At 41.8% G+C, this 19,809-nt stretch overlaps 1 protein-coding gene and 1 non-coding gene across 5 annotated transcripts in view; both read left to right on the forward strand.

The window, feature by feature from the left end:
- Positions 1-19,809, forward strand: part of LOC115767143 (cyclin-dependent kinase 14) — a 79,758-nt gene extending 59,949 nt beyond the window's left edge. For 2 of the 4 annotated variants that reach the window (XM_030711307.1, XM_030711308.1), the window contains exons 4-11: positions 1,747-1,785; positions 8,325-8,542; positions 9,803-9,894; positions 14,488-14,662; positions 14,738-14,999; positions 16,318-16,530; positions 16,634-16,813; positions 19,216-19,809. In XM_030711307.1, coding sequence (XP_030567167.1) covers positions 1,747-1,785; positions 8,325-8,542; positions 9,803-9,894; positions 14,488-14,662; positions 14,738-14,999; positions 16,318-16,530; positions 16,634-16,813; positions 19,216-19,280 — 1,244 coding nt within the window. In that variant the 3' untranslated portion in view covers positions 19,281-19,809. The remainder of the gene's footprint in view (positions 1-1,746; positions 1,786-8,324; positions 8,543-9,802; positions 9,895-14,487; positions 14,663-14,737; positions 15,000-16,317; positions 16,531-16,633; positions 16,814-19,215) is intronic. The other 2 variants (XR_004018353.1, XM_030711309.1) reach the window with 2 other exon arrangements.
- LOC115767178 lies at positions 8,865-8,930 on the forward strand. The gene has a single exon (XR_004018358.1). It is a non-coding gene; the product is annotated as a U7 small nuclear RNA (small nuclear RNA).

The following is a 19,809-nucleotide window of genomic DNA, read 5'->3' on the forward strand; positions in this document are numbered from 1 at the left end:
AGAGTTCAGTTCAGTTCAGGATCGGTTGGGGGACAGCAACAAATCCTCAGACGGTCGGCGCCTTAATCCAAACACACACGCACACAAATCAATTTGCCCCAGGGCTGAGCTCGAGTCCTGCCAGTGAAAATGAAGCAATAAATAAGCGGTAATTGGAAGTGATGAACGAAAGGATATGCTGCCGGGGCGAGAACAAGCCGCAGGCCACAGTCCGGCCAGAGGCTTGGACCACGGACCAGAGACCAGGGAGACTGCACTGCGCTCAAATCTCTAATCAAATGTCAATTTCTTATTCAATAACAACAACATACAAGCCAAGTCTTGGACCCTACCTCTTTCCAGTGTAGTCGAGTGTGCGGGCGTGCGAAAAGAAATATAACCAAGGAGTAAATCTCTTAACGATTCGCTGCCTTCCACTGCACAGCAGCAGCCGGCATTGTCCTTGCTCGCACGTCCTTGACGTAGTATAAGCCATTAAATGTGCTTTTTGGCCAATTATTACGCGCGATTTATGCTTTTATTTGTCAACAAAGTTAACAGCAAACGAAGCAAACTATTAGATATCGTGAGAGAAGGGGGGCGCAGTTGAAGTTTAAGTATTGCTCGCTGGTGGGTCAACAAGCGTGTAATAGACGATGCAGCTGGCTGTGAGTGGATTATTTTTCATATAAAACTTACTTTAGCTACAGATCGAAAAACAGACACAAAAACTTGTGTGTGTTTAGTTAAATTCTTGCAATGCTTTCATGTATTTTCTCCGGATTTAGTTGGAGACTTAACAACATCAATTGTTCGATGTATTTTCGGAAATGCTTGTAGCAAGAAAAAGTTATTTATTTGCTTCAAATGCACTGCGAACTTTGAGCAGCTTATAGCCTTGATGAAAAGCTTCAACTTTAATGAATTGTTGCTATTTATATATATTTTTACTGCTCACACTTAGCTTTAATTCATTTTAAGAAAGCTTAACTGTATGAGATAAATGCTATCATCACATTTTTCAATATTGCCTCTCTATGCGATTCTCTTGATTTGAGGTAATGCTGTTAAGTAATGCTTATTATATTAAGTGTAATTTGTTATGTTGGGGAGGTAAGTTAGGACATAAGTGGGTGTAAATATACGGGTAAAGGCAAAAAGGGGGAATGTGAGAGATGCATCAGCTATGACATGTACATATTTAATACAGAAACTTAAGAAGGATGAATTAATTAGAAGAATAATTAACTGGAACATAGATAAATAAGAGTAGGGAAAGTTGACGGATAGCGAAAGGAAGATAGAAAGAAAGAAAAGAAAAAAGAGTAATAGAGAACAATACAAAATAATAATATGAATTTTAAAAGCAACAAGTGAAGATAGTTTGATTAAAAGTGTAGCAAGAGAATGAGGTAAAGAAAAGAGCTTGAAGAAAATCTTAAAGAAAAACGAACGCATTATCCATTTTCACAGGTTACATATAAAATATATATTTTTATTAACGAATCGACTTAAAATCTATTGTAATTTAAGAAACTATTTAAAATCTGCTGTTATTTTTACTCAAACGTACTTTCAACTTGCTTTGCCTACTCAAGGTCTACGCTTTCGCTTACACACATAGATATATGCTATTACTTATGCCACCTAGTCTTAAATTTGCATTTATTTGCTTACAAAAACAGAAAATCACGCTCAGCTTGAACTTTGCTTTTTTACAACGAATTTTAATTTTAATTTGCACATTTTTTTCTACCTTTTTTTTAGCACAAGAATCTGCGAAAAATGATAATAATAAACCACAAGGTAATATGCACTCAAAAATTTCTAGTCTTAGATGTGTAGATTTAAATTTAACTTTGCATGCGGTAAGCGGAAATTGTCTAGAGTTTTCTATTTTCTTTTTTAATAGTTTTCTTTATTTTTGTCTCTTGCTTTGACAGCAATTTAAATAATCATATTTTATGCGAATGGCTTTCAAGATGTCATTGAAATAGATGTCATGCCTGTGTCCCCTGCTAGCTGTTGTTCTTGTTGTTGTTTGTGTAGCTTGGCATTAGAGGTTGCCTTTGTCATTGTCATCGTTAGAGTCCCTGCCGTTGTCCTTGCTCGCCGAGTGCAGCCGACAGCCAAAAGTAATGATAAAACGCAGCGGGTTATCATTTTCATATTGAGACATTTGCGAACCCGAAACGGCCTCAGCCCTAAGCCACAGCTTAAAGTGAGGAAGGTTGGAGGGGGAGGCAGGGTATGTGGCAAGATTCAAGGATGCAATATTGAAAATCCCTTTGGCATTGACTGCACTTGTCTGAAGTCTAGAGTCTGTCGTCTGGTTGCTAGTCTCCAGCTTCAGCTGAAGCTTTCGCCTCGGCTTTGGCCTTGTCCTCAGTATTGGCCTTTTTGCTCGGTCGCCGTCTGTTATCATCTTTGTAATTGAATTCAGCAACAACACAATAAATTTTGTGGCACTAAGCAAGTGGAGTGGGCGTGGCTGTGACACTAAAAGGGCTGCCAAAAAACACACAACATTGTTGATGGGAGGGGTGAGGAGTGAGGGGAATGGGCGGCGGGTCTGGTGGCGGCTGCAGTAAAAAAGGGAAAATTTAATTTCTGGCCTGAATAATAAATCACAAACATAACACAGCGAATGGTCGAAGAAACGTGGCACAAACAAATAAAACAGCGTAAAATGTTTCAGCCTGGAGGACACTTGATGTCGCCAGAGATAAAATCCGCCCACTTTGCGGCAGCTCTGTTGACCAAGGGCAGGGCGGGGTGGTCGCGGGACGGGTGAAAGCGGGGCTTGTTGCCCAATTTGAAATGCGTTGTCGATGGTCATCGTCGACGCGTTGTGCTGTTGCATTTATCAAAAATTGTATTTCCTGCCACGCTGTCATATGGCCAAGGAATTGCAGAGGTAAAACCTCTCCTCCCTCAGCTCCTTATATAGTATAAATTTTATTTATTTTGACAGTGTGGGTGGGGAGGGAGGGGGTGGTAAAGGGGTTGCTTGCTGCTTGAACGAGTTGAGCGAATGTTTGCTTTATTAAATTTTTACGCAAATGTGCGACACGCGCATATGAATAATAACAACAGGCAGTCATATAACAAGAGTGCACGACTGGCAGATACCACGCAAAACACATGTCAGTTGATGGCAAAAAAGCAGGAAGTACACGCTCGCCTAGTATATACCCCTACACACCTTCCTGCGCCATTATTTCAATTTTAGGTTATGCTTAAGAGTTTGCCCTGTCAGCTTACGCATCCTACCTTGTTTGCATGTCAAGTACAGGGTATATTAAGGACAAAAGACGACAATGTCTCATAGTGCTCTTTGGCAATGCAACAAACATAAATAAATACACAAGCATTACGCGGGTGTGGCCCCATTCGAGGACCGTTTCGTATTTATGTAAATGAAAAGTGGACAATTTTTATGTGCAGATCATTTTTTATGTGCGACGCACAGCTGATAGATGAGGTTTTTGGCTGGGGCGTAAGGGGGCGCGGCTGACCCACTCAGCAGCAGCAGCAATGTGCTGTGATTTTTATGATAGTGTTGCCGAGGGTATACACACCCCCACACACACACCCATAAATAATGCTGCAAAGCCAAAAACAAATACGAGTAGTAAACAGAAATTGTGAATAATATGCAATAATGCAAAAGGCCAACAGTACGGGTATTCCGCAACTGCCAACAGCTGGGATATGGCATGCAGTCGCATATCGCAAAAAAAAGGTGCTTTGTGAAGACCCTGGGGAAAGATACACGCAACCATCTCGCCCACGCTTTGGGGGTCCTCCTGCTCCCGTTCCCGTTCTCGTTCCTGTGCCTCTTCCCGTTCCTGTTCCTGTTCCTGGTCGCATGTGTGCGTGCAAGTGTTTGGCTGGCTTTAAGTCACAGCAGGACGTGACATCGTTGCATAGCATTTGCATAACTATATGACCACCAAGAGGCAGCCACATCAGCGACAGTTCCCACTGCCAAACCCCCTCGTCCCCTCCCTCGTCGCCGCAAACTACCCTCCACAGTCTGCTGCTCTAGCGCCCGCTATTTTTATCATTTCCGTTTTTTGTATGACACATTTTTCCTTTTTTTTTATTTTTCTCATTTTTTTTTTGTTTTCCTCTGTAACGCGCTTGCATAATTTTCATTGTTTTCATTTTATTCGCGAATTTTCTGCACTCTGTGCTTTTTTTTATCATTTTATTTCACTTCTTGTTTTGTGGACCGTTTCCTGTTCTGATTTCTGTTTGCATTTCAAGTTATTCGCCTGAGAGATTTTAGTGTGTAAAGTAATAAAACTTAAGCATAAAGGCGTTAAAGGAGTTCCAAAAGAAGCGCGACTCTGCAGCAAAGAAAGCGGAAGGGGGTTGGGGCGAGGGAGACGGGAGGCAGCATTATGAGAGCTGGTGCCTTCGGTGTGCTCCTTTCAGTTTGAGTGCATCCCCGAAACTGGCCATATAACTTTATGAATGCCGTAAAAGTGGAAAAAGTAACCAATTTTATGCAAAAACACGAGAGTAAATATCAAAATGTAAATTACGTTCCTGACATGAAATTCGATAGTTCCTGAACCAACGAAAGTTCAAACATTTTGTTTGAGAAATAAACCTTTTTGCTTTAATAGTCCTATTCCTGTTAATATTCATTGCAAATTTATTTAGACTAACAATGTTGCACACAAAATATAACGAAAATAAATATAACTAACTTGTTTAAAAGTAAAGTACATTTTAAGCTGTCCGGCAAGAGGTCAATGTTTGGTTTAGAGCGACCAACATCAAGAGTGAGCAGGTTGTGTGTGCAACTCATTCAAGAAGCTCCCAGCTCGATGAGAATCTTATTCGTAGTTATTCAGAAATTGTTTGGGTACGCATACTTCCATACATATTCTGTACAGCATACAATATAAGTTTGTTTATTAGTCCATTATTGTATTAAAAAACATTCTGTAGAAAGCATGATATTTGCCTATATTCATAAGCAAAATTAGCTAGGCAAATTTAAAGTATATTGTTGAAGAAAACTGATATCTAAGAATCTCAATCTAAGTTGGCCTGAGCAACTGCTCGTTGCCTCGTGTGACTCTCAGAGGTCTAACAAAGTATTTAGGCGCAGCCAACTTAACGCACACATGCAACATAATTTAGTGTTGCCAGATCGCTTAAGTAACAGAAGAATATCGATTTCTAAATGTAATTATGCAAGCTCAACTGATTTTAAGTGTGTTATTAGAACGTTATAGCCGTTGCCCTAGTTAAAACACTTAGCAAAACCCCTCAATCAATATCTATGCTCATTCTACAAGCGTTGCCAACTGTTCCATTACGAAGCACATTTGCAGACATTATTATCATTGGCGAATGATTATCGCTGGCCTTTTGACATTCGCCAGCTCGAATTGCCATTGGCATTGTTGGCAGCTCTCAGCCAGAATAATCACGAGTATTCGAATTTTTAGAACTTTCTAATATAGGAAATAAATGCGGGCCGGGCCCACACAGACAAAATCTCTCCCGCTCGTGTTGGCAAATGTGAGTCGTTTTTCCAATTTTACAGCCACTTTGCCAATGCTCAGTCAATTTTTGCAAATCAAATGGTTCTCAGCTCTTCTTCTATTTCTACTCAATATTGTTTTTGTTGTTGTTGCTTTTGAGCTGTAGCCAAGACGGCTGCCAGGACGACGACGCTTGAGGCGCTAAACGAGGAGGAGCTGAAGGAGCTGGAGGATGCTCGACTCAATTCTTTTTTTTATTGAACTTTTCCTTGGTTCTTTTCTTTTATTTGGCTCATTTATGGCGCATATTGCGCATTTAATCGCCGTCAACATTTGCCATGTAACGGCCATGGAATATGTGCGCTTCTTCTAATATGTACATATGCCGTAGACTCCGTGTGTGTGTGTGTGCGAGTGTGTGTGCCACATGCGATTCACAGTCGGATTAGCTTTCAACGAGCGTCCGTTTCGCGCAGACAACGTTTCATATCCTGATATCCTGCTGCCGGCAAGTTTGCCCAAAGTTTTTGCTGCCGCTGTCGCTTTTCCTGCAGCTTCTGCTCCTGCTCCTGCTCCTGCTTCTACTCCTGCTCCTGCTGCTGCTCCGGCTCCTGTTCCGCCTCGCACAATCAGCTGCTGTTGAATTTTTAATTTTTATGTTAGTAATTTCTCAACATTCTGTTTGACTGTCTGGCGGCGTGGCAGCGGCAACAGGAAGCTCTTTTCGAGAGAACATCTTGTGCGCGCATATTAAATTTACTTTTATTTAGTTTTTCTTGCCTTTCTATATACCCTGTATATCGCTAAAACGGATGTAATAGGCAGCTGGTGACATTTCAAATCCGACAAAGTTTTTACATATTCCTAGAGTTTATGCATCTCCATCGAAATAGCTTGGCCTTAGAAATGGCCTCAAATATTAAAATCGATTCAGTTTTGACTCAACAGAGTTTCATTCCAGGGTAACACCTAGTCGAGAACTCTCTACCCAAATAGTTAGTTATTTTTATACGCATATCTCTGTGTTGGGCAGGCGTGAAAATAATATAGGACCCTGGACAGGACCAGACGGAGGTAACAGACATTCTTGAATGCGCAGTTTCGTAAGTGGAGTTTCTTCTCATATTTGTTTTTATTATGGTCAGGCCATTGACTGTGGCATTTATGTATGTGCATACATAAATATATAAGTGGGCTGTAAGCTGCAAATGTGGGTTAAATATCCAACTGGAATGCAATTCCTTGGCTTTGCCCAAAAGCTTAGGCTGCGAAATTGAAAGGCGAGGTTTAACAAGTGTGGCCCAAGAGAGTTTTTCACAGCGTGCCAAGAGGAAGTGGAAAATATGTCCTCAAGTTTCAAATACCCAGACAATATATACCATAGTTACTTTGAATATTGCGGCAATTCTTAAAGCTTTAAAGTATTTGTTATTGATTTACAAAAATTGAACAAATTATTCGCAGCGTATTTGATGCCATGTTCATTTGAATTGGAATTGCGACTGGGTTATTGCCAACTCGTTGCACACGCGCGTGCACTGACAATATACATATACCCCTGCTGCCACGCCCATTTGCGTGGCCCCTAGCACACGAGGTGGGTTTTGAGCTGTAACAAAACCAATTTACGAGAAGCGCAACTGAAACTGCGCTGGCAACTGCCGCCAGCCACAACTATATTATATAAATATTTCAATAAAGCCACACAGATACACACGCCCGCACACACGCACACTCACACGTGTCTGCAGCTGGCACATGGCAGAGCAGCAGTCACGGGAGCAACTGCATCCACAGCAGCAGCAGAAGCCAACACGATGCCAAAAGCAAACATAATTTAAAATGTAATTAGTGCTCAAATAGAAAGCCAAACAAACAGAGCAAAGCCCAGTTGGCAGCGGGGGGAATGAAGTGCACAGCTACCTGTGTTACCTGATGTATGTGTATGTGTGTGGGGACGCGTGGGCGTGGCAGTGGCAATGCAAACAAATTGCTAAAGCAAATGAAAGCCGCTTGGGTAACGGCCCAAGTCAATGAATATCACCGGGTTACTAGGTGACCCACTGCCGGATCGCCGTATTGCACTCTGGACACATCCCAGCGGGAGGCAGCGACAGCCACGCCCTCAATTACAATTGCAGTACAAAAAAGAAAACTTTGTCCTAGACCAACTTTCAACTGACTGCCAGTTGCCAGCTGCCATCTGCCAGCTGCCACTTGCCACCTGCTGGCGTTGCTATTTTTCTTTTGAAACATTTTTATTATATTTGCTGCTGTATTATTCAGAGCTCTCCGGATGCGATTCGTTCCGGTTTCAGCTTCGGTTTCGACTGCCTGTCTGTCTGTCTGTCTGTGTGTGTGCGTGTAAACATGGCATATTTTTTGTCGAGTTGCCACCGTGTTGTTGCATTCAGCGGTTTCAAGGCTCACGGCGCTAGCTATTGATGATGCTGCAGTGTTCCCGCCTTCCACCGCCCCCGCTTGAGGTTAATGAGGAAACTTGCTAACAACTCGCAATTCGCAACTTGCAACTTGCTACTTGCAACTCGACCCGGCAGCGCTCATTATGCAGTGCAGCCAGAATATCCTTTTTGGGCCGCAGTTAACAGCACTCAACGCTGCTTGAAGGTCCTTCAGCTGGCCATTTGTCGGCATTCGCTTTGTTCTGGCGCCCTTCTGCTGCTGCCACTTCACAGTGCGCTGTGTGGGCGCGGGACACTAATTTAGATTTTAACTAGTCTTCCTCAGCACTTGTACAACTCATTAAGCTGCACATTTTTTGTTTTAACTTAAGCTCACTTCTCTGCTTTGCTTCTCTCTCTCCCTTTGGTTTTACAGACTGGCGCAGCACGGACAGCACCGACCATCACGATCGCGTACAGCGGCAATTGTCGGTCTCGTCGGACAGCAAGCTGCTGGATGAGGATATCAGGGAGGAGATGAAGTACCACTCGCATGTCGTCATGCGACCCAAGAAGCCGCCCAGACCCAAGTCCGAGGTGTTTCTCAACAAACAGGATCCACTTCCGCGACGAAAACGTTTCAGTGCATTTGGTGTAAGTACTTCAAAGCATTTTCTCCACTCGCATCAATTTCAATCAATTTTCGGACTCACATTGTCTAACTCTACTTTATGGCTGGTCATTTGATAAAGATACATATACATACATATATATATATCTTTATATAGAGCTGCTCTCAATATATATCTATAGCTAACTTTGTTTCTATGTACGTTTGCTACTTGCCTATTGAAGCGCTTAAATCGCTGCATACTTCTGTGCGCCGTCTGCGCACAGTTGCGCGCTTGCAATTCTCAAATGGTTTTAGCTGCGTTTGCATCTAGTCCGCGCTCTAGTGAAGGATAAATTGAATTGAAAATATTTTTATCTCTTTGAAATTTGTCCTGGTGGGACCCTTTGCTTAGGCATTGAGTGTTCCGAATAAATAAATACATATAATAAGAGCAATTGGTTTAAGTTAATATTTGTGATTTGTGCAAATAGTACTCAGATCAGGGCGTAGGGAATGTTGGTCGGGGGAGAAGTTTGGAAGGAAACTTAGAGGGACTTTTTGTTTCGTTTATTAATGCACGGCTGAGATTCCAATGTTAGTTTTATGTGTTATTGCTGCCCGGCTTTTTCTGGCCCAAGTATTTTCCTATAAATGTAATACCTGTTCAGTTTCCGACTGAGCTTCATTCTGATTACGTTACGTGGCAGGTTCCGTAGAATGAACTGTTTCAGCCATATCTTGCCTAAACTCAAGTCAACCTATAAAACATCTAGGTCTACCAAGGGTTTACAGATTCCAGTGGTGCCAATACAACTATTTTCTAGGGAAAATACAGTTCAAATTTTATGCTAATATATGAAATACTTCACTTAGTTTTCTACATCTGAGTTTTTATTCAGTAAAATAATAGTATGAGATAAAAGTACTTAAAAAATTATTGATTTTTGATTAAAAATGAATTTGTAATATGTCGGTTCACCTTCATTTTTAATTTGATAAATTAATGAATGTAAATTGCATTTAAAATAACATGTAAACTTGCCAGGCATATGACAGTTTTTCCAGCCAGTTAACGGATATTAAATAATCAAATTTAATTGAAAAGGGAATCATTCGCTTTTTCTCTCTCTCCCTCTCTCTTGCTGCTGCATACTTCTGTGCAGCTGCTTTTAAAATATTTGAGCACATACTTTTTGGCATCGCTTTAAAACAATTTCACTTGATACGAATTGACTATGCTATAAATTAACAAGAACTTAAAAACTCCTTTGGCTAATTAGAACATTTTGTCACACACACAGGGCGATTCACCATTTGGCAAGCAGGAGGCCTATGTCAAACTGGAACCGCTCGGTGAAGGCTCCTATGCGACAGTCTACAAAGGATTTAGCAAGTGAGTACAGACACACACACACACACACACACACACCCACACCCATACATATATAGAGTGGGGAGACGGAAGCCAACTGTGCGCCATAAATCAACGAAGCGGGCCGCCTTGTGGTCCTCAAATTGGGTTGCCATGTCAGTGGGTTAGGCAAAATTATTGCTGTCGACTTACGGGCCCTGTCAGCCTCCCATGAATTTTGACGAGCTCCAAAACTGACGAATGGTCGCCCGAGCAAGCGGGTTGGAGCTGCACTTGCTGCTGCGCCTAAATCAAATGCCTCTTAAGGCAAAAATGTGTGACAATGCCGTCGCCTCTTTCCAGTTTTTCTCTTGATTTATTTACAAATGTTGTCCCGGCACATTTTGTTGCCTTATTTATTTATTTTTTTCTCCTTTTCATTGCTGCCTTTTGCAGGCAGCCCCTTCCATTATAAACTAGCTAACATATATACTATTTGTATGGAGCTGCTGGCAGACTCATTACAGAGCCCGGCCGAGTTCCCGAGACCGAGTTGCAGACGCGCAGCCTCTTTCCCAGTTGCCATGCAAATGCGGCTATCAATCAGGCGCTGGGCAAGCGGTGCGGGGCTCAAAGAAAAAATGGGTAAACAACAACAATGGACAGCAGCAGCAGCAGCAGCAATGCAAAACAACAATAGGGCCAACACGCTTAGCAACAAGCCAGAACGGCTCAGTGCGGCAAGCCGAATACTAAATACACTTGTAGGCAAATGGCCTAAGGGCTTGCCGATAAGTGTGAACTATAGAGAAGTGAAAGTGAAGTGAAGTGAGAGCTCAATTTGCAACAGACAGTTGGACTAACAAGCATCGCAATATCGACGCGGTTGTTGAGGCTGATTAAGAATATACAGTGGAAAATCTTGGGCGGACAGAATAGGGAGCAACTAGCATGGTTTAGAATAGTTTGAGTGATAGTTTATATATGCAGTGAAAACTATACTATTAGATGGATACCCCTCTTAGAGTAAAGTTTTCACTGCATAAAGAGTGAAAACTGTTGATGGACCTTTCCATAAGGCGACACTGCCTACTCAAGAGAGTTTCAACCGTACTTTATGGGGTCAAAGACATCTAATTTGTTACACTTTTCATGAAATAATTATAATACCCTCACCAAGGGCATAAAAATGATGTTTGTAAGCTCATTGGAATTGTTGTAGTTCCTGCTGCTGCTGCTGCTCCTGCTGTTGATGCCGTTTTGTTGGGTCCACAATTGTTCTCTGGCTTTTTGGGATCTTGACGCACTTTTCAAAGTCTGTGCGTAACCCTTTTCTTTGCTGCTTGCTTTGACACAATTGAGTTGGCAGTCCCAGTCCCGCCCAGGGAGCCAGCCCCCTCCCCCTGTCGTTGTCCTTAACAAATGCCGCCTCATTTGCGCCTGCTCTGATTTTGAGCTGCCTGCGTCTCTCATAATTTGACAAATGAGCCCAAGCAAAAAAAAAAAAGCAACAAGAACAAGCTTCGTCACCTTTTTGACAGCAGAGGCTACTTATATGTATATATATATAAGGGAGCGATGAGGAATGGAGCGTGGTTCGGGGGGAGGTGTCTTGGGTGATGAATACCCTGTGCTGTCAGTTGCATTGGCCACGAGTCTTCGTGCGACTCACGTTTGCTGCCTGTTTTGCTGATTTATTTGACAATCATTTGCACAGCCCCAACCGCTGCCCCAAGCCCGCCTTCATCTTCAACCTCTCCCCCATCCTGTTGAACTTCTTTAACAATGGGCATTTACGGGAAAAACAAGAAAAGTTGGTTTTCTTCTGGTTCTCATTAGGCATGCAGAGCGGGTCACATGCGAAATGAGTTCCAATTAGCTTTGTTTATTCGGAATGCAATTAATTCGCTCTAATTTATCTGGGCAAAAGGAAAAGTGTGCTGAAAATAGGAAATGGCAAACGGCAAATGGCAAATGGAAAATGCAAATGGGAAATTTGACAACTTGCGAGCTGCCTTTTCAGCTGAATTCGTGCGCTCTGCTTGGCCTGCTGATTAGCATTTCATACGCAGTACGCAGATTTGGGTCAGCGCTTCGCTTTTGGCTTTTGCTTGGCTTGGTTTTTGCTGCCGCTGCTGCTGCTGCTTTTGGCCAAGATTTATGCGCCCTGCTTTTTGGCCATCCTTCAGAGTTTACGCTTTGGCCTGCTGTGCTGTGCTGTGCGTCAATTGTTGAAGATTTCATGAATGATTTCACTTCTGTACTCGTTTTTCTCTTTGGGCTTGAACTTTTGGCTTTAACTAAATTCTGATTAGCATTTAGTGGGTCAACTGTCAGCTGAAGCGCCATCTGGTGGCGGCTGCCTGCAGCCAATGAAGAAAACTTTTCTGCTTGACGGCAAAACTTTCGACGACTTTCGGCGCTTAACTAAATCGTATTATTTTTACATTAACGTGAACTAAGTTTCGCATATCCTTCCACATGGCTGTCATAAGTGCTTCAAGCACTCTGCGTGCCCTTATCGAATGCCTGCCACGCCCCCGTTATAGCAGCCGCCCATCCATACACATACACGCTGACCCAGTTAGAAATTATCAAACGCTGGCGGCATTTGTAGCAACAGCAGCAGCAGCTTCTCATACATTTTTCATGGACTTTGAGGTTGGGTTCGAACCCCGAACCCGTTCCCCACCCCCAGCCAGAGCTGCACCCACAGCACCACAGCCGTGTATTCGTGTATTCCTTGTTGTTGTGCTCGTGTAATTTGCCTGAGACACTCGTCGACAACGGCGACAGCAGCTGCTGGTTACATGGAAAATTCGCAAGTCGCACGGAGCAGGGCATCGCAGTCAGGAAAGGATGTTGTCGCAGGATGTGCAAAGACATAAGCTCTTTATGGCATTCGCTTTGGAGGTTATAAAAGAGCGCGTGCTTCACAACACTTGCCATCGCATAAAGGGCTTAATTGATAACGTTGCGGCTGCCAGAAGGCGTATAGCATGTGCCACGCCCTACAATCTCATCTCGAAACGAAATCTACCCGAAAAGCATCAAACTAGAGCCCAAAGTTTGATGATGATATAAAAAACGCGCCTTAAATTTACATAAGCAAAAAGTATTGTAAATGCTTGATTCCACATAAAAATGGTTTATGTTGGAATAAAGTGCTAGACCTTAGATTACAAATGGGGAAGATTTTTTAGAAGATAAGAAACTAAGGGAAATTTTACGGTTTCTTATAGCTAACCATTTTTCAAGTACTTGAAAATTACGAATTCAAAAGAATATGACTAATACTTTATTAAATTTATTGTTTTGGGCAATTGTCTTTTCATAAAAATCTATTATCTAAACAATCAAATTGTATTTTCATTAGTTTTCCTAGTATACCCCTAATGAAATTCTCAGCCAGTTATCTGAACTAAGAGAATGTCCCTTGTTAAGTGTATTGCTTTGTATGCCATTACACAAATTGAGTATTAATATGGGATATCATTTTTTTAGCTACTTGTATTAACTAAAACCTGTCTCTTACCAAGTCAATAATATTTAATCTATAAATTGGCTTGTATTCTCACAATAAAATTCTTAGCTAGCTAACAGAACTAAATAAAATTCCCTTTTTAGTCATTTTTCTGAATATGCCATTACACAAATTAGGGAAAACTTTGTGCCATCAGCTAGCTGAGCCCTACTTATATTCTTTCCAATGTCTATTTCGAAGCGCCTTTAGTTTGATTAGCTATCAACCGGCTGCAGGGTTAATTTAAGGTACATTATCTATCATTCAGTAGCTGCTCATTACGCACGACATCATCATCATTAACCGACTAAGAGCAGCTCTTAACTGAAACAGTTTTTGGTTGCCTAACATCCAAATGCCAATTAGCTGAAATCGCGACGCTTTCGCTAACTGAATTAACTCTCAGTCTGAGCTCAACGCCCGCGCTTTGACACATTCGAGTGGACCAGACAAGCACTCCACGGCGTTCATTCAAAGACCTTTTTGCAGCTCTTGAGCCGTAAAGAAAAAAAAAAGCAGAAACTTTGCTCAATTTTTGCCAGCACTTTGCTCAACTACGCAACTCAAAGCGTAAATCAGCTACTTTATGGCTGGGATTTTGGCGTGTTCTCTCGCTTTTATGGAACCTACCAGGTTCCATGCGGAGCGGCAACTGGAGTCGCAGTGGGAGTTGGAGTCAATTCCAATTAGAATTTGCTGGGCCAAAGGACGTCTCATAAATTCTTGGTGGTGTCAAATAATTTAACCTAATTTGACACTTCAAATGTGCGGCTTAGGGAGAAGTGGGAGAGAGTGGGAGGAGGGGGCGTGCCTGCCATGTCAGTGTCTGCGCCTGGCCTTATCCTAATTTAAGTGTTTGCCGCACATTTCTGTGCGTACTTTTGTTGGCTCGTTATGTCTGTTTAATGTATGCCCAGGCACAACTGCTCCCGACTACCCGCAATCCCCCTGCGGCAGCTTCAGCTCCTACATGACTTGCGGCAAGGACAATGTGGGTCCTGCGAGGGTCTCTGGACATCTGTTCGCTTGTACAAGTCGCATTTGGGCTGTGGGCTTTGACTCTTGTGTATTTATTTTATTAATATCTTATCCATGTTCTTACACACACACAGATTAACCTACCAGCGTGTTGCACTGAAGGAGATCCGACTGCAGGAGGAGGAGGGCGCCCCATTCACGGCCATACGGGAGGCGTCGCTGCTAAAAGAACTGAAACACAGCAACATTGTGACCCTGCACGATATCGTGCACACCCGCGAGACGCTGACCTTTGTCTTTGAATATGTGGTGAGTAGCGCATTGAAAGGCCGATGCCACAAGAGAATAGCCCTACTTAAGCTGATGTGTGTTTTGCCCGGACAGAATACCGATCTATCGCAATATATGGAGAAGCATCCGGGTGGCCTGGACCATCGCAATGTGCGTCTGTTCCTTTTCCAGCTCCTGCGCGGTCTCTCCTACTGCCACAAGCGTCGCGTCCTCCATCGCGATGTTAAGCCACAGAATCTGCTAATCAGCGACTGTGGCGAACTGAAGCTTGCCGATTTTGGCCTGGCCCGTGCCAAGAGCGTGCCCAGCCACACGTATTCACATGAAGTGGTTACGTTATGGTACCGTCCACCAGGTGAGTCCAAATATTAAATAAACACCAGTTGAAGGTTAAATAAATGGTGCATTTGTTAGTTTTACAACACTGTAAAAACTTTCATATACTGCTAAGAACTTTCTGAAATTTGAATGATAATCTTCTTGCTGGAGTTAATTAACATTTCGGTTCATAAAACTGTAAATGAATCGATTTTTTTTATTTATTTTATTTTCCATGTTAATTTAGATATTCATGGTAATGCAACGCTCAGCGAACTCATTTATTTGCTAGTTTTGCAACACTACAAGAATTTTTAGAAACTATTAAGAACATTACAAAGTGTGAAGGTTAATTCTCTTGCTAAAATACAAAACTTAATAAACTAAACTTCATGTAAGTTTAACACACAATAATCTTCTTTACACAACACTGAATGTGAACTAGCTCATTTGCTTGCTTAACAGCACTTGAAAATTTTAAATCGATTTCAACAAAAAACTTCTTCCGCATAGATAATTACTTATGGAAAAAAAATGCGAAAAAAAGAGATTAATATTGGTTTGGGGTTTTTCCATTAAGCATTTTCAATTTTAGCACAGAGCTGAAAGCAGATTAATTTTAATATACGACTAAATAGACAACGTCCAATGGGTAAACAATTCATTTTGCATTGCTTTTTTAGTCTTGAACAAATTTCCTATCAATTTGCAGCGCTAAATTGAAAAAAAGCACTAGAGGGATATATGCTGAGAGAGAGGAAGAGAATAAAAGAGTAGCATAGAGAATAAAGTTAATTTTTTAATATGCAATTCCCTGGACATAAACAGTTTGTGTGAACTCAAGCGGCTGCCAGCTGCCTGCTGCCAGTGGCTGTTGCTGCTGCTCCTGCTGCTGTTGCTTGTGCTGCTCACCAGACTGACCTCAACGGGCAAGTCAAAGCATGTTAAACAAATTTAATCTGCACTTCTTAGCAGACAAGCAGACTCTTGACCAGCGGGTGGCAGGACGAGCAGCAGCAGCAGCCGAGAGCCAAGTGGATGCATGCAAACGTGCGGATGCGGATGTGGTTGGGTTTTGGTTTGGGCTTGTGTGCCCCACCTGTGCCACGTTTTTTGTGTGTGCTCAAAACTTTGTTTAGCCGCTGCTTCAAGGGTCAGCCGAGATAAGCGCTAAGGCGACCTCTGTATGGCTGTCAGTCAGTGTGTCACGCTGTCATTCCATGTGGCTAGCAGGGCGACTGGACTGGACTGGGTAACAGCTCTGTTTATTTATTTAGAATTGCAATTTATTTTCAAACAAAAAGTGCATTTACCTAACGAAGCAACCACGAACTCTCTTGTCCCTGTTTATATAGACGTACTGCTGGGCAGCACAGAGTACTCCACCTCGCTGGACATGTGGGGCGTTGGCTGTATATTTGTGGAGATGGTGACTGGTATGCCAACATTCCCGGGCATACGTGATACATACGATCAGCTGGATAAGATATTCAAATTGCTGGGCACGCCCACCGAGGATACGTGGCAGGGCGTCACACATTTCCCTGGCTACAAACCGCACAAGTTGGGTGAGTAATTGGCTAGCAGCAGCAGCAGCAGACGAAGCAGCTGCTCTGCATTTTTCTATTTTTGCAAAACTAATTTGGCTTCATTTGGCATGCATTGGTGCAGGTTTCTATCGACCACGGAAACTGGGTCACAATTTTCCACGGCTGTACGACATTATCGAGGGCGAGACGATAGCGAACGCTTTCCTGCAGCTCAATCCCGAGCAGCGCATCGGCGCCGAGGAGGCACTGCAGCATCCCTACTTTGCGCAATTGCCAAAGAAACTCTACGAATTGCCAGACGGTAGGAATTTTAAATCGAATTTAAATTTCAAATTAAATGAATATATTAAACATTTACAAGCCAATATTTTTGGGACCTACCGCATTGTCTGACGGTGGCAAAGAAAACCAATTAAAATGCAACACAACAAATTTTGTTTGTCCTCAACTCTTGCAGTTGCCATAAACAGGGCCTCCCTTTGCGTCCCAGCTCTCGGGCGCCTTCCAATTGAACTACACAACTCATTTAAGTTTGTGCGACAAACTTGGCCAGGCAACTGCCTCTTGTCTGTCTGTCTGCCTGTCTGTTGACTGCTTAAATAATGTTTGCCTGGCTAACACAGCTACCAATTTTACTGTTTACAGTTAATACTAATTACACTTTTTGCGTTTTAATTTGTGTGTGCCTCGACTGGACGGACGAAGAAAAAAGAAGAAGTTTTTGCAACAAGTCGCAAGTTGTCAAGCGCAACAGTGTAAAACCCATTTGTGTGTGGCAACTGGCAACACTCTCAGAGCAACTAGTTAATTTGCCCCAAGCCAGTTAAATATGCCCAAAAAATGCAGACAAAACAGCAGCAGGCACGTGCAAAGAGAGAAGAGATTGTAGATAAGTTTAGCTAGGCTCCTGAAAAGTCTGTGCATAGTTAAATCTCATACTTTGCTTTTGGCTCCTTGTAGTATATTAAAAATATAATATATAGAGAGAAGCCATGAGAGAAGCTCTTTATAGCAATATGTTTTTCAATTTAAACTGGACTTTATTTGAACCATAATACATACCACAAATTTGCCTGCAGATAGTCAAAATATTTGGAGCATAACACTTAAGAGTAGAGGCCTGAAAGGGAGGTCCAAGAAGCCCTTTGTTAAATAAAACACTTGTGATCCATAATATATATTCTTTTATTAATGGTCATTTTTTATATTTTAAAAATGATTATTTCAAAATTATACATTTTTTCTTACAAGTTCAAAGATTTGTCCTTAATAAGATTGAACTAAAATAGACGATGCCAAGCCTTTTAAAACGACAAAGTATTTATGTTAGGCTTAGTATCATATATTAAATATACATATTCCACTACTAAAGCTTTTATTAGATATTAATTGGGTATAGGATAGGATATTGGGTATAGTAGTCCTTGGCAGATAAGTCAAAGTCGCCAAAGGCAGACATTAAGTGTATATCCGGGGACGAGGTGCAAACTAGAAATATAGTAGTAGTATATAATAGTTGCCAGTGTTATTGCTCTATAATAATTGAAATATTCCTTACCTTTCGCGTTTCCGAACATCAACTAATCACATCTAATCCAACTCTTTTAAACTGTGTTTACTATGGATATCAAGTAGTTGCCAGCCATCGCAACCATTTGACTATTTTGTTTATTCTGATCAGTTTATTGGGAATTTATATAATCTTTTTAATATTCATTGTTTGACTAAAATATTGTTTATACATTGACTTAATCCTGATACTCTATGAATTTCCAATGTCCATTAGTCAATGCGCTCGTAAATCTTGTGCTTGAATCCTCATAGCAAACGCATTCAGCAAAAATCGCTTAAGCAAAATAAGTTTCAGCAGCCTTCTGCATTAATTACGCTCGGTTCAATCCGGCATGCGATTTGCAATTGTAAATGGAAATAATTTGGCCCAATGGAGCCTTCTGTTTGGGAAAAACAGAATTCGGAATATACCAAACGACGCATCGAACGTTGCAATTTGCCAAGTGCATTCATTGGCCCGGCGCAAAGGAGGAGCCTCTCGAGGCCTTGGCTGGGTAATGAATGCAGCCCAATATGCGGGGAGGGGCCTAGACTAATGTCCATTTAATGGCCGGGTAGCTTAATGTGCGCTTAAAATGTGATTAACTGTGATTTGTATATAGCCCCACATCCGTCTAAACATCCGGCGCACTCTTGGCTATTTACAAAACTTGTAAATATGCTAATTTTGGTCGAAATTGAAATCAGAGCTCACAGGTGGACTCAACTGCTGTTTGTTCATTAAACAAGCTCCTTCCCTAGCCTTATCCCTCTCATTCGCCCCTGTTGCGGTTGCAGCTTTAACAGTTTTCAGATAAAATCAATTAAAACGCAACTAATGTGCGGCATTTATCATGGTGCCCAGCAGCCGGATAAGGTCAATGCACAGCCAAAAACCGCAGCAGTTGAGCGTGTGAGCATTGCGGTTTTCCCGGGGTTCCATAGCACTGGACGTGCGAGTGGGTGGGCGTGGCACATACACCCTTTCGGCAAAATGAAATTTGCATTTCATTTAAATTGCCTGTCTGCGAGTATATTAAATAATATCCAGTGAACAAATGTTGTCATACTGTTAAAGTTTTTAATTAAGAAAAAAATTGTAAAAAAAATGTATAATAATAATAAATTGCACATATCATTTACTCTTCGCAGAAACCTCAATTTTCACCGTGGAAGGCGTGCAGCTGCATACGGAACCGAATCGACAGAATAAATGAAAATTAAAGCAGGTCCTCTCAGTGGATGGCGTACGTTTCTATTGTTAGACCAAAATACGATCTACAACAAATATCAGCCCAACAACAACAACAACCCAGCTACACCCAGCAACTAAACAACCCACAAAACAACCCAGCAAACAACTCAGCAACAAATAATAACAACAACAACAACTACAACAATCGGCAGCCATAATGAAAAGTGTACGAAAAATAACAAGTTTTGTACCATAATTTGTGAAATTCTTACTTCGATTTCAGATTGTAAATTTCAGTGGGCGTGAGAGTGGAGTGTGAAGCAGAAAAGGGGGAATGGGGGCGGCGGCAACAGCGGCAGCATTTCAGTCAAATTCGTGCCTGGGCATTAGTTAGTTTAGTTATTTAAGCTATCAACGTCGTCTTCTTAGCGCCTTCATTAATAAGGTTACTCAGTTTAGTCAAATATTGTTTCCGCACGGACTTTTCGAAAGTTTGTTTTTTTAAATTTATATGAAATTTATACTAGAGCTATTTTTTGTGTTTTCATTTC

The sequence above is a fragment of the Drosophila novamexicana genome, unplaced genomic scaffold (genome assembly GCF_003285875.2).
Source record: "Drosophila novamexicana strain 15010-1031.04,08,12 unplaced genomic scaffold, DnovRS2.1 tig00001340-arrow-arrow-pilon, whole genome shotgun sequence".
In the NCBI taxonomy this organism is placed as follows: Eukaryota; Metazoa; Arthropoda; class Insecta; order Diptera; family Drosophilidae; genus Drosophila; species Drosophila novamexicana.